At 40.7% G+C, this 12,497-nt stretch overlaps 2 protein-coding genes across 3 annotated transcripts in view; one reads left to right on the top strand and one right to left on the bottom strand.

Moving 5' to 3' along the window:
* The window catches only part of mta3 (metastasis associated 1 family, member 3), a 29,772-nt gene extending 25,407 nt beyond the window's left edge, over window positions 1-4,365 (bottom strand). Inside the window, exons 1-3 of one of the 2 annotated variants that reach the window (XR_004843634.2) lie at window positions 4,077-4,364; window positions 2,130-2,197; window positions 1,003-1,096 (exon numbers count right to left, since the gene is read on the bottom strand). Coding sequence is in view for 1 of the 2 variants with exons in the window: in XM_006791023.3 (XP_006791086.1) it covers window positions 1,003-1,096; window positions 2,130-2,197; window positions 4,077-4,104 (190 nt within the window). In the remaining variant the exon portion in view is untranslated. Of the gene's footprint in view, window positions 1-1,002; window positions 1,097-2,129; window positions 2,198-4,076 lie in introns of both variants that reach the window. The other variant, XM_006791023.3, reaches the window with a different exon arrangement.
* Window positions 4,366-5,686: 1,321 nt separating this feature from the next.
* Window positions 5,687-11,727, top strand: kcng3 (potassium voltage-gated channel, subfamily G, member 3). Its single transcript, XM_006791025.3, has 2 exons — window positions 5,687-6,489; window positions 7,984-11,727. Exons 1-2 carry the CDS (start codon window positions 5,873-5,875, stop codon window positions 8,627-8,629), a joined length of 1,263 nt encoding a protein of 420 aa, XP_006791088.1. The 5' UTR covers window positions 5,687-5,872; the 3' UTR covers window positions 8,630-11,727.
* The last annotated feature ends 770 nt before the right edge of the window (window positions 11,728-12,497 follow it).

Raw genomic sequence — 12,497 nt, 5'->3', positions numbered from 1 at the left:
GCTTGCTTGTTCTTTCCCAGTACTCCAGCCTCCTCCCACCATCTAAACCATGCGTGGGCTGCGTTGATTGGTAATACTAAACTGGCCCCAAGTGTGAATGGTTTCCTGTGTCTCTGTGTCAGCCCTGTGACAGACTGATGACCAGTTCAGTCCAGGGTGTACCCTGCCTCTCAGCCTATGACAGCTGGAATCAGCTCCAGCCACTTGTGATCCTAAACTGCATAAGTGAAAGAAAATGGATGGATGTACGGATGGCTTAATCTTACCACTGATTACACTTCTGTCACATAATTGACTAGTCTAAAATATCACAACTCTCCTTAAAGGAAAAAATACAATTTAGAATACAATATTTCATAGAGTCCAAGGTGACACTGCTTGATTTGTCCAACCAACAAAGACAAGTCACTCTAAAGTTTAGCAAAATAGAAAGAACCCATCCATCCAGTTTCTTCTGCTTATCTAATTCAGGGTCACAGTTGAGCTGGAGCCCATCCCCACTGCCATAAAGCAAAAGGTGAGGTACACCCAGGACAGGTCGCCAGTCTGTCACCGGGACAACACAAAGACAGAAACCATTCACACTTACCCAAAAACTTTATTCTGTTCATCTGAACATAGCGTTTTCAGTAGGAGAAACATTTTCTCACTCATCCAAGTGACTTCTTCAGTCTCCAACCTTTTGGGTTTTCCTTACCTGGATGATTGAGCATGCATCAAGACATTTACACTTACATTCCGACATAGAAGCAGTTTAGTCTCACCAATTAACCTAACCCCACTAACTGCATGTCTTTGGGCTGTGGAAGGAAGCCAGAGTACCCATCAAGAACATGCAAACTCCACATAGAACCAGATGGTGAATTAGAGCACAGAACCCTCTAATGCAAATACAACAGTTTAATGTGTATTAATGCAAACACAATCTAAAGAAACTGTACTGTTTTACACAGATGCTTGAAGGGAATCATTCACATATGATGCGTCACGACTGATACTCACTTGCATGTTTATCTGCAAGCTGGATGAGGCTGTGGGAGATGTCTCTCCTTCTGTAGAAACAAACTACCTTGGCCTCCACGTTCCCACTGGCAGTCTAAAAGAGAGGAGGAGAGACATCCAGGTTGACTCAAATAAGTGGCAACACCTACCTGTGCAACCCTGTAATTTCCCAAGAGACTTGGCTCCTTTGTGTACCTATCAAGCTGTGCTCAAACTCAGCCAGTATTAAATGTCGTGACTGATGACTAGATGTGGGGGTAAAAGGTTTGAAAAAGGATTGAAGAAGAAAAAGAAACAACATATACTCCCCACCTACCTGCTTCCAAGTTTGTGTACAAAAGCAAATGTAGCAAATGTATCTATATAAAAAGGGATCTGGAGTAAATAACAGGAACAACGATGTGCATATCGATGCACTAGCTAAAGCCACAAAAATGTCCATCGTGCTTGATCAAGCACTCCATTTCACCTTTACCAACACGATAAGCTTCATACAGCTTGTATTTGCAACAGCAGAGCTTTATTAAATAGTATCATGCTGCAGGGACTTCCTGTTACTTCATCATTTATGATAATTACGATGTCTCCTGTCTTTAGATTATAACATTGAGCCTCAGTACACTCTTTCAGGATGATAATGTGATCTAGCATTATTCCACCCACACAATCTAATAATGACCTGCATTTATCTGAACATCTCAGTGCAAGCATGACACAGGAAAAGCTTTTACACACCTATTAACGATGCTTGTGAAGGATTTCGAACAAAATAAAACAGGAATTACGGTAAAATGCCGAGAGAGAAAAGAGAGAGCAACAACACTGCTGTTCAAGGTTGGTATCAGCTTATAATTAAAATAAATCTGCATCTTTAGCCCAAAGCTACATGAGCTTGTGAAATGTTGATAATAATCACCCCGCCTACACACACAGGTGTGTCAAGTCATACTAATGACAGTTGGTAGATCAGGGAACACCTGTCTTTTCAAGCCATATTACAAACAAGGTCACAAAATCCACACAAACAATGGGAAAGTGATGGGGTGGGGACAGGAGCACAGAGGAATTCAAGGAATTCTCTAACATATTCTCACACCCATGAAAATGAAAAATGCACACATCAGTACCTTATTGAGTTCTTCTATCCGACGGATCAGGTAAGGGTTACTGGAGGAGTTCTCAAAGAATACATAGTCTGCAACAGGAAACACGCACATCATATATTTAAATATATAGACCACATGAACTAATACATTGGCGCTACAGTAGGTCAAATCAATGAATATGTATGTCCTTTAATCAATAAATATGTGCAAAGTTGTGACTTTCAGAAAGTGTTGCACCAGAAATGTTAAAAGGAAAAATTTCTAGTCAACAACCACCAAGTTATGGGTGAATAAAAGTGCAAAATTATCAGTCTTTCAACTTGTTGCCATATGTTACCACACTGTTTCAGTTTGTATGAAAAAATTAATTAAAGAGAATAAAAACTTCAATATGCCATTAAAAAAAAAAAAAAAAAGATTGCCCATGCATATAAATAACATCACCAGATGCCAGTATAGCTCTCTGGGTTTGAGTAGATGACCCATATGCCGTAAGCCTAATGCAGAAGCACTGGTTTGAATCCCAGTCTTTCTTCCAGCTTATGTGTCTTCTAGACACTGCCAGGTCCCAACAAATGAGACAAATAAAATAAATGTAACAATATCTCTATTTTTTTTATTAAACTTTACAGAACTTTAGGTTGTGGCAAAGGCAGCATTCACACAAAGTCTGTAATATTTCATTTCACATGTTCCAGACTTTTAAATGGTGCAGCGGCATATTTGTCAGAGTTGTCAAAATTCGTATCACTTCATGCATGTCATTAAAGTCTATGTATCATCATGCTAATGTGTATGATAACCCTCAGCCTCTGGGATGGGAATGTACTGCACATCAGTGTTGCAATGCTGTAAAAAATCAAAACCAAAACAAACCCTAAATAAATGAATAAACTACAGATCCCATCTTTTTTTGTTTGCAATGTAGCAGCAAAATACTGACTACATTTGTTAAGACTTGTTCCATAAAGGGAGAAAAACTGTACCTGAATGTACCTGGAAGTTTGTGTGCCCTACCGACAAGTTCACGGAGTTTACAATGAGCACCTAAAAGCAGCAGAAGTTAGCCTAAAGGTGACGTGAGGGGACAATAAGCTGATGCACCTCGAAAATACCGGTTATACAGTGCTGCAAGATATGTCATTAGACGCCTATAGTTTGCGTGGCATGTCAAGCATTAATGAAATTAGGCTACGTGGCCGTCTGTGTATGGATTTAAAGCTCAAGTATTCGTGAATAAATGTGTAAAAGCAGACGCAGCGACGCCATGCGCGGAGACAATAATTTGATGTTGAATTCCAGTAGACTGCTAAGGAGCTAGCTAGCAAATCAGCCAGCCTGCATCCCTGTTTGATAATTAATTGCACTTGTGGTTACTGTAGGTGGTCACTTTGGCAAAACAGTTTGGCACCTGATGTTACCGAGATGGTTAAATACGATCATTAAATGCAGCAAACGAGCGCTGAGACGGCATTAATGGTAATCAGTGAAGCCATCGCTGGTGCTAACGTTAGCTAAATAAGGTCTCGTACTAATGGCTGCATGCCAGGAGTGGCAAATACAAAGGCAGCTTCAGACTGTTCGTGGTAGCATGTTAACAACCTTTGAAACACACGTCTAGTCGTGAGGTCTATCCGTGTAGAAGCCCCCTGTATCCCGTGGTCTAAGAATTCAGAAACCCGGGGAGCAGCAAACAAGTGAAAAATGTTTACATTGCCAGCTAACCATTTAGCAAGCTGGCGGCTAGCTGCTGTGGCCACGACAGACGCGAGGCCTGACCCATTTTGAATCTCAAATATACACCAACTCTCACCTTCCTGCTTCAACTTAACGCGTCCACGTTGCTGTAGCACATCCGCATCTCCACCATTAAATGCAAACGGCTCAAAATAACACAAAATAACGCCCAGAAGGTGCAAAACTGTAACGGTTTCTCTTTGATAAAAAGATCCACATTGACATACATACCTCCGACCCGGTACATGTTGGCCGCCATTTCTGCCCTCCCAGTGTGCAAACCATAAACTAAGAGAAATGGAATAAATTAATAAAAACAATAAAAGTTACTCTCTTTGAAGGGAAGAGGAGCGACAAATTAAGATGGTCGGGACTCCGGATGTGTAACCTATCGGGAGAATTATGGCAATTCAACCCCCCCTCCTCCTTCGAGTCACAGCACCCTTTATGATACAGTTAACTCACGGCAGCCAAAAGAAGTCGGATCAACCCGAAAAACCACTGCTGACGCTGGAGGGGGCCCGCGCACGCGCAGCACAACCACACGCGGCCCACACGCGCAGACACCAGCCCACCTCAGAAAACATAAGAAAGCAGTATGTACATTATTTTTTAGGACATTTTTATCTCTGTAAAGCCAGAAGTTTAAACTTTAATCTAATCATTGAAACTGAGTCTCTCTAAAATTCCTAACCAATCAGAAAGGGCTCTAAAACTTAAAAGGAACTGTTTACATGAAGAAGTCTCTGTGTTGTTGTTGTTGTTGTTATTATTATTATTATTATTATTATTATTATTATTATTATTATTATTAAAAAGAATGTTAAAGATTTACCTTCCAGGCTGTAGTAAAAGTACAAGACTTCGGAGAAGATTTATGGCTGTATTGAAGAAAGATATGCAGATGGTTGATGTAACAGTGACATAGTGAGATGAAGGCAGATGATGCTGTGGCGATATCCGAAAGAAGAAGAAGATTCAATATATGATTATGTTTTCTATACTTGATGTAGACATCCATCCACCCATCCATCCATTCCCTTTCGCTTATCCTTATCAGGCAGGCAGAGGCAGGGTACACCCTGGACAGGTCGCCAGTTTGTCGCACGGCTAAAACATTGATGTAGATATTATTATTATTTTATTTTGCTATCAAATGAGCTGGTATAGAATATTTGCATTGCTAAGTTAAAATATTTACTATTTTCTATGTTTGTTCAAAACAAATACATAAATAAATAAAGCTGCACAAATCTGCAGAAATCAAAATAATAGTAAAAAAAAGTTTTATTTGTATAATAATAATACTAGCAATAATAACAATAATAAATTATACATGTGTGCATATATTTCTCTTGCTATTTATTTTTTTTTCTATTATACTTACCTCACAATAATGTACCTTTTGTTTCACAAGTCAGAGCTGGTGTATATAAGTATCTCTATCTATCTTAATCAAATAATATAAAATGGTCTAAATTTTAATAATGGTGCAAGCATATCAAACACAAGCTTCACATCTATTTTTTGTCAGTGTAACAGGGAATATTACAGTGAGACATAACTAAGCTTTCTTAAACAAGAATTTTCCTCCCGGTTTTCATCATGTTTGACGATAATTTCTCATCTGCTTCCATGAGAATCTAAACAGTATTTTGTAGGAAGAAGCAGTCTCCACTGTGGACTTAAATCACATATTACGCTCTATACTCCTGTTGCTTATGGATTTTTCTCTGCGTGTGTCCGCGCGCGCGCTTGTGACATCACTGATGGGATTGGCTGGAGCTGACTGGGGGGATGAGTCTCTTCTTCAGGCTACAGAGGGAGACGGAGAATAGAGTCAATGGCAGAGGGACGAGTTTCCAGTTAGCAGGCACGGACCTCAGCGCAGGGCCACCTTCACTCAAAGCGAACCACGCCCCGGGGCAGGGAAGACGAGTTCCCCAAGTGCCCAAACTCCTGCGATGGAAGGAAGAATGGACTGTGAAGAGGAGTTCTTTTAGGCTTTCATGATTTAAGTTGTCAAAATGAAGTTCGGAAAGAGCATCTGCGTGCTTAACGTCGGGGGAACCCGGTACGCCTTCACCCGTGAGGTGATCAGGGATTTCCCTCTTCGACGCGTCAGCCGCCTGATTGCCTGCGCAACCGAGAAAGAGGTCCTCGAACTCTGCGATGACTATGATCGGGACCGGAATGAGTTTTTCTTCGACCGCCACGCTCAGGCTTTCGTGTTTATTATGTTGTACGTGCGCTCCGGCAAACTCCGATTTGTTCCCGGAGTGTGTGAGCTGTCCTTCTACACAGAGATGCTCTACTGGGGACTGGAGAGCGCGCACTTGGACTCCTGCTGCCAGAAACGCCTGGACGATAGGATGTCCGACATCGGACTGGACACACTCTCTGAGGGGGACATTGAGGATGAGCCCCAGAGCACAGGGGAGTCAGTGCAAGAGGCTGAGCTCACATGTCGCGCTAGGTGGCTCGAGAAAATGCGCAAGGCTTTTGAGGAGCCCAACTCTTCCCTTGTAGCGCAGCTTTTGGCTTCAGTGTCAGTGATCTTTGTTATCGTTTCTATGATCATGCTGTGCGCTAGCACCCTGCCGGATTGGGATACAGCCAAGAGAACTACTGTGGAGGAACACAGGTAGGCGATTGTCAAGGGTCAGTTAACTTGAAGGAATAGAAGCCCCCTCATGAAAATGCTGCCAAATGTTTAGGCGCAATGTGTGCGGATATCCTACAACTGAGACTGTCTTGTGTAAAAGTGAGCTGAACAGATGAAATCGTGTCAAATATTTGATTTTGTCATTACAAGTAGCATAAATAAATAAATAAATATACCTCTTAACATTTGATCATGCATGAGTTCAAGGCAACGGCCAAAGTCATTGCGCACTAATATTAACCACGAGGTGGATGCATTGAGATGTTTTCTACCTCAGCTTTTTGAGTGTTTTCTAGGATGTTTGGTATAATAACATAAAAATAAGAATGACAGCAAAGCAAGCATTTAAAACATCCATGTATTACATTGCCTGCAGGGGATTTGTTCTTGTGCTTTAGTGAATTGATGCCCCTGAAGTCAATATGCCCGCTGACAAGTTTCAGGCAGCACATTACACCTTAGGCTCCTCACATGACAACCGGACAGGCCCCCGAGGAAGCAAATCAATAGCCAATCCATAGCTTTCCCCTCTTATTTTTCCCACCTTACTCACAGTTAGTCTGAATATGTTTACTGTCCTGCTTAGTTTACACTGCATTGTGCACATGAAGGACAAACATCAGGTAATCATAGATTCATAATATTTGAGTGGGCAATGAGATAAAAGTAGAATGTGTACTGAGGGGATTATATAATAGTGCAAGCAAACAAAGAAATTAGGCCACTTACAGGAATCATCATAAGTCAGAGTTTTGTTTCTTTAACTTAAGCATGTAGGCGCAAGGTGAAAACGTGTATCTCCATGTCTGCGTGATTTTGGCCTGTACTTTCCTGGAAGCCTGAGCTGGCCATTCTCTATATAAGGTTAGGTTATGCTCCCTCAGGCTGGACATAGTTTTGAGTTTTGGATCAGCTACAGTGGTTAAGTAATCAACTACAAGTGGCTTGTATACTCTGAGGTCAAAAGGATTCCAATTTAGTTTCATGTCATTAGATGATGCAGTTCTCTCAGTTGCTACATAATTTGGGTTGGTGTAACTATTCTGATAGTTGCTTTGCAGGTATTTTAGTCATTTCTGGGCTTCACTGCATTTATATCTAATGCAAGAATCATCATTCTCTAATTCATTTTGACTGGCCTTGCTCTGCTTGTCAATGGGGTAATTGTGTGACCGTCTTTGACACAGTCTTTCTTTGAAGGGTTTAAACCCTCCCTCTGTGCAGTTTGCCGGAAATTTACTAGCCCGTGTATCTGTCCTGCTGTCTTTGTTTACTTGTGCCAGGCCTGAACTGTGACAGCTTTGTTCCTTATTTCCCATCATTTAACTCCCCTTGCTTTGCTTCCTCCTTCCTCACATTTACTGACTGCCAGGCAGTATTTCATATTTCATGCCATCCATATCTCACTGTACCTCCTCTGTCATTTCCTGTTTACAGTGTGTGCAACTAATCTTTCTTCTATCTTCTCTGTAGGATAGTGGAGGCAGTGTGTATTGGCTGGTTCACGGCAGAGTGCATAGTGCGCTTTCTGGTGGCTAAAGACAAGTGGGACTTCCTCCGTAGGCCACTCAACATCATCGACGTGATTGCCATTACCCCCTACTATGTCACTATGGCGATGGCCCGGGCAGGGATGCCGGGTGCTGGGCTCGGGGTTGCTGGAATCATACTGCGAGTCCTGAGGATGATGAGAGTGTTCTGGCTCATGAAGCTGGCCAGACACTTCCTGGGACTGCAGACTCTAGGGCTGACTCTCAGGCGCTGCTACCGAGAGATGGTCATGTTGATGGTGTTTGTCTGCGTTGCCATGGCTATATACAGTGCCCTGGCCCAGCTACTGGAACACGGCTTGGATCTGGAGACCCAGAACAGTGATTATGCCAGCATCCCTGCTGCTGCCTGGTGGGTTATTATTTCAATGACAACAGTGGGTTACGGGGATGTGTACCCGGTAACAATCGGAGGACGGGTGCTTGGGGGAATGTGTGTAGTGAGCGGCATTGTGCTCCTGGCGCTGCCCATCACATTCATCTACCACAGTTTTGTTCAGTGCTACCATGAACTCAAACTGCGCTCTGCCAGATATGCACGCAACCTGTCGGCAGAAATGCTGCGATGAACATGTCATATCCTGCCTACCATCCTGCCGACAACAAACAGAAACTCTAATGACCAGAAGACCATCAAATGTTTGATGTGCCCTTTTTTCCTTCCAGATTTTATTTGTCCAGTCTAGATCCAGGTACAATAAATTTCCTAGAAAAACCCTTTAAACAGAAATAAAACAGAAAAAAGAAGACTAAGAAAACATAACATTTAACAATTGTGAAATTCTGCAATATCTTCATGTGTTTCAGTTTATTTTGTTTTTGATGTTATTTTTATTTTCCCTTTGCATCAGGAAAACAAATTGTCATTATAAAAACAACTATCTGTGAACATTTAGTCAGTGCAAAATATATAAATGTCAGTGAATGACATTGGCAAATGGCATTTTGTTTACCAGTAGAACAACATCAGTCAACAAGGCTGATATGTTGGAGTATACCTACCAAAAAAAGGACAGAAAATAACATAAACCAGACATACAAAGATGGACTATACAAATATATTAACTTAATAGTAAAACAATAAATTAATATGTTTGCTTATGTTTTCAATAATTTATTCTACTCTGAGTTGACAAAACAAGATATTTTCAAGTCAGTGAAAAAATAACACAGAGCTCATATTTAAAGGTACTAAGCTTATTTTAGTCAAACACAAAATGAAGCATAAATGCTGTTGTTTTAATTCCTTAATACTATTAGAATAGCTTTGCATGAATTATTGTTCAATAGGGCCTTGTGCAACCGCTCAGTTCACCCACTGTCTGAAATAAGCTGTTATAGCTTTCTCCCTTTAAAGGCACCCTCCCTTTAATCCAACTTTCTTCTGATTCGCTGTCCCTTGCAGACAGAAGCTCTGAAAGGCTGATGGCTGGGGCTTTTGCACTCATAGACAAAGCTGTGTGCTTGAGATGATCATGTTAAGTATATCTGCTGTTTTTGGTATCACACAGATCTAAGTGTGAGCATCGGAGCAGACTAAAGGCTCAGATTTTGGATCACAAGGCTACTTGTACATATACACATGCATATCACTATTTTTTAAACTTTGCCTTGTTTAATATGAGATTTCACCAGTGCAGCATTATATATGACAGAACATAAGTAAAAGAATAAAATCTACTTTAAAACAGGTTTAGATCAAAGCTTCTAATACATGATGTAGAAGTTTTAAAAAGTGTGACTATAATCAAAATAATGCATTAAAAACACTACAAATAAAAATTATATCATGTATTTACTAAGTCACATTATGTTAAAAAGAAAAAGAAAAAGAAAGCGCAGCCAATTGTAAATCATAGTATGTACCATTGAGATGAAGAAGATCAGGGTTAAAGCACTTCAATAGGTTGTAAAAAGAAAAAAAAAAGTCTCTCATGTGGAACAATGCAGAGCACCAGCACCAAAGCTTACCTTCACAAAATGATCGATGTGTGGTTGGAAGGTAAGTTCAGAGTCAACCCACACGCATAAATATTTCATTTTTTCCCCCTATTTTCTGAAGAGCTCCAGCATCATTATGGGTTAAAGGCAGCAAATTAGATTTAAGTTGATGTTCTGTCTCAGGCCAAAGAGCATAAAGCAGGTTTTTATTGAGCAGTAATTTGTTATCTGACAGCCAAGTTTGTAGGTTATTAAAGTCTGATCGCAGAGCCTTTTGTATGTGTAGAATAGAAGCTTTTGTTTTCATTGTCTTGAACCAACATGTTGTGCGACTCTCTTCTTAACTTCCCCATTTAAACGTAACAATAGGAATACACAGATATTTATTTATTAAACGCAGACAGGTGCAGTCAATTCAGATCTGACAGCGGCTGCTGTTTACTCATATTCCCCTGGTTACAATACTGGCAGAGACGGCTGCGTCAAGTGCAACGTGTGTGTATGTTTGTGTTTGTTTGTCTGGCCATCAGCCTTTCACTTTGTCTAAGCTTTGCACACAGATGGTACAAGTTACACAAGATTGATGTGTGACCTAGATGCATCCTGTTAAACCTGTGAAATAAAGAGAAGGAGTGAACAGGGGACTGCAAAGTGGGGATGGAGGAGTTAAACAGAGGGCTTAGTTTGAGGGTCTGTGGGGGGGAGTTAAGCCGATGATAATGAAATATGGAGACAGGTCACCGAGGACTGCAAGGTGGCAGACAATAACACTGAGATAGATATGACAGGGCAGATGGAGTGTGAAAGTGAGCATAAAAGATTACGGGCAAAAATGTTGGAATGTGGTTCAAACCCGAGCACGAAGAATGAATAGATGCAGCGTGCATCGCTTCTCTGTTTGCCAGTGAATGTAAGGCATTTTGTATTTCTGTGTCGCCAAGGCAACATCATCCTCCAGCATGTCAATCATAATTGTGGTTGATTTGTGTGCACACAAATAGGCTACATCCACGCACACCTCCTGGCTGGCACGCAGCTTTTTTGTCCTACGATTATCTGGAATATCACAGCATCAGAGCGATTATTTAAAATTACCAAAAACAAACGTACAGGGGGGAAAAATTCAAGTGTAGAGGGAAAAAAATAAAAAGAACAATGGAGGCTGTCAATGTCATGGTTCTGACATTCATGATTCAGACATGTTTGCGCGGTTTGCCAAGATGATACGATTTGTTGAAGAGACACATGATCCAAACAAACAAGTCAACACCTCTCCCACACAACAGTCTTTCTCTGCATCTCCTCTCCTCTTCCTCCTGTTGCCATCAACAATCCTCTTTTTACACACACGCATCAAAATCCTGCTCTTCTTCTTGCAAGGGAAATTTAAACAATGAGTCTGTTCACTGTGTCTTTGTACTGATAGTAGTCTACATATGTTAAATCCTCATAATCTGTGCAGCCCTGTATGTATTTAATGTGTACTGTAGACACCTCCGTATCCTCGTAGCTGCTATTGATGTGCTTTTTAAGTAGTTGCACAATTGAATTAAACACAATCAATATTTTATTACCTACCTTCCAATGCATTATTCATGTAGCATTGCTTTTTACCAGTGAAGTTTGGCCAGGCCTGATTGAAACCATCAATCAAAACATTTTCATCAGTACACTCTGGAGTTGTAATTAATGTGATCAATGTACGAGCTTTTATAATAAAATTACTCTTTGCAAAATGCCTCTGACTGTCTAATAGCGAATTAGAAATCAGATTGAGCCAGAAAAATAGTCTGATCTCAGTGTCATGTTCTGAAAATTATCAGTCTCAATCATCAGCTCTCACAATATTCAAACTCATGATATTCTTAATTAAATTAGCAGAACTAAAAATTGACCTCAGGATGTGATCAGTGAAGGTGCAATTTAGAAATATTCATGCAATGATCGCAATACCATTTAAACCCTTCTCCCATTACTTTGTGGAGGCAGTGGGAATGTAACGTTTAACCCGAGGAACACCTGAGCCTGTTGGCAAGGTCATTTAGTGCACTCATTGGATTCACACTGGAGCGAGCATTGCACTGCAGTCTGGTTCACAAAGTACTGCCGTGAGGGTAAATTGACTAAACCAAAAAAAGCCATGCTGACGCACTGTTCTCAGCTCTCAAACCTTTTCAACATGTTGCACATCTGTCAATGAGCTCTGATAGCTGTGTTTACTCACTCAACTCTTTTAGTGTCATAAGCACCTGAGGTAAAACAAAAAAACCCCATAAAAACAAAATACATGCGGGCTCAAAAAAACAAGTATCCATTTTTTAGTAGTTCTTCTGATAAATTGACCAAACTGTTGTTTTTTCTAAAAATTCAGGGTGCTATAAGAGCAGTCACATGTTCATACAGTACTTTATTTATGTCACACCTGCAGCCAATTTAGAACTGACAATTAACCTAACACGCATGTGGGAGGAAGCCAGAGGACTTGGAAGAACAGGG

Source organism: Neolamprologus brichardi, chromosome 8 (assembly GCF_056152115.1).
Source record: "Neolamprologus brichardi isolate AB-2024 chromosome 8, ASM5615211v1, whole genome shotgun sequence".
In the NCBI taxonomy this organism is placed as follows: domain Eukaryota; kingdom Metazoa; phylum Chordata; class Actinopteri; order Cichliformes; family Cichlidae; genus Neolamprologus; species Neolamprologus brichardi.
The sequence above is the reverse complement of the archived record's forward strand: the minus strand, read 5'-3'. Positions and strand labels throughout refer to the sequence as shown.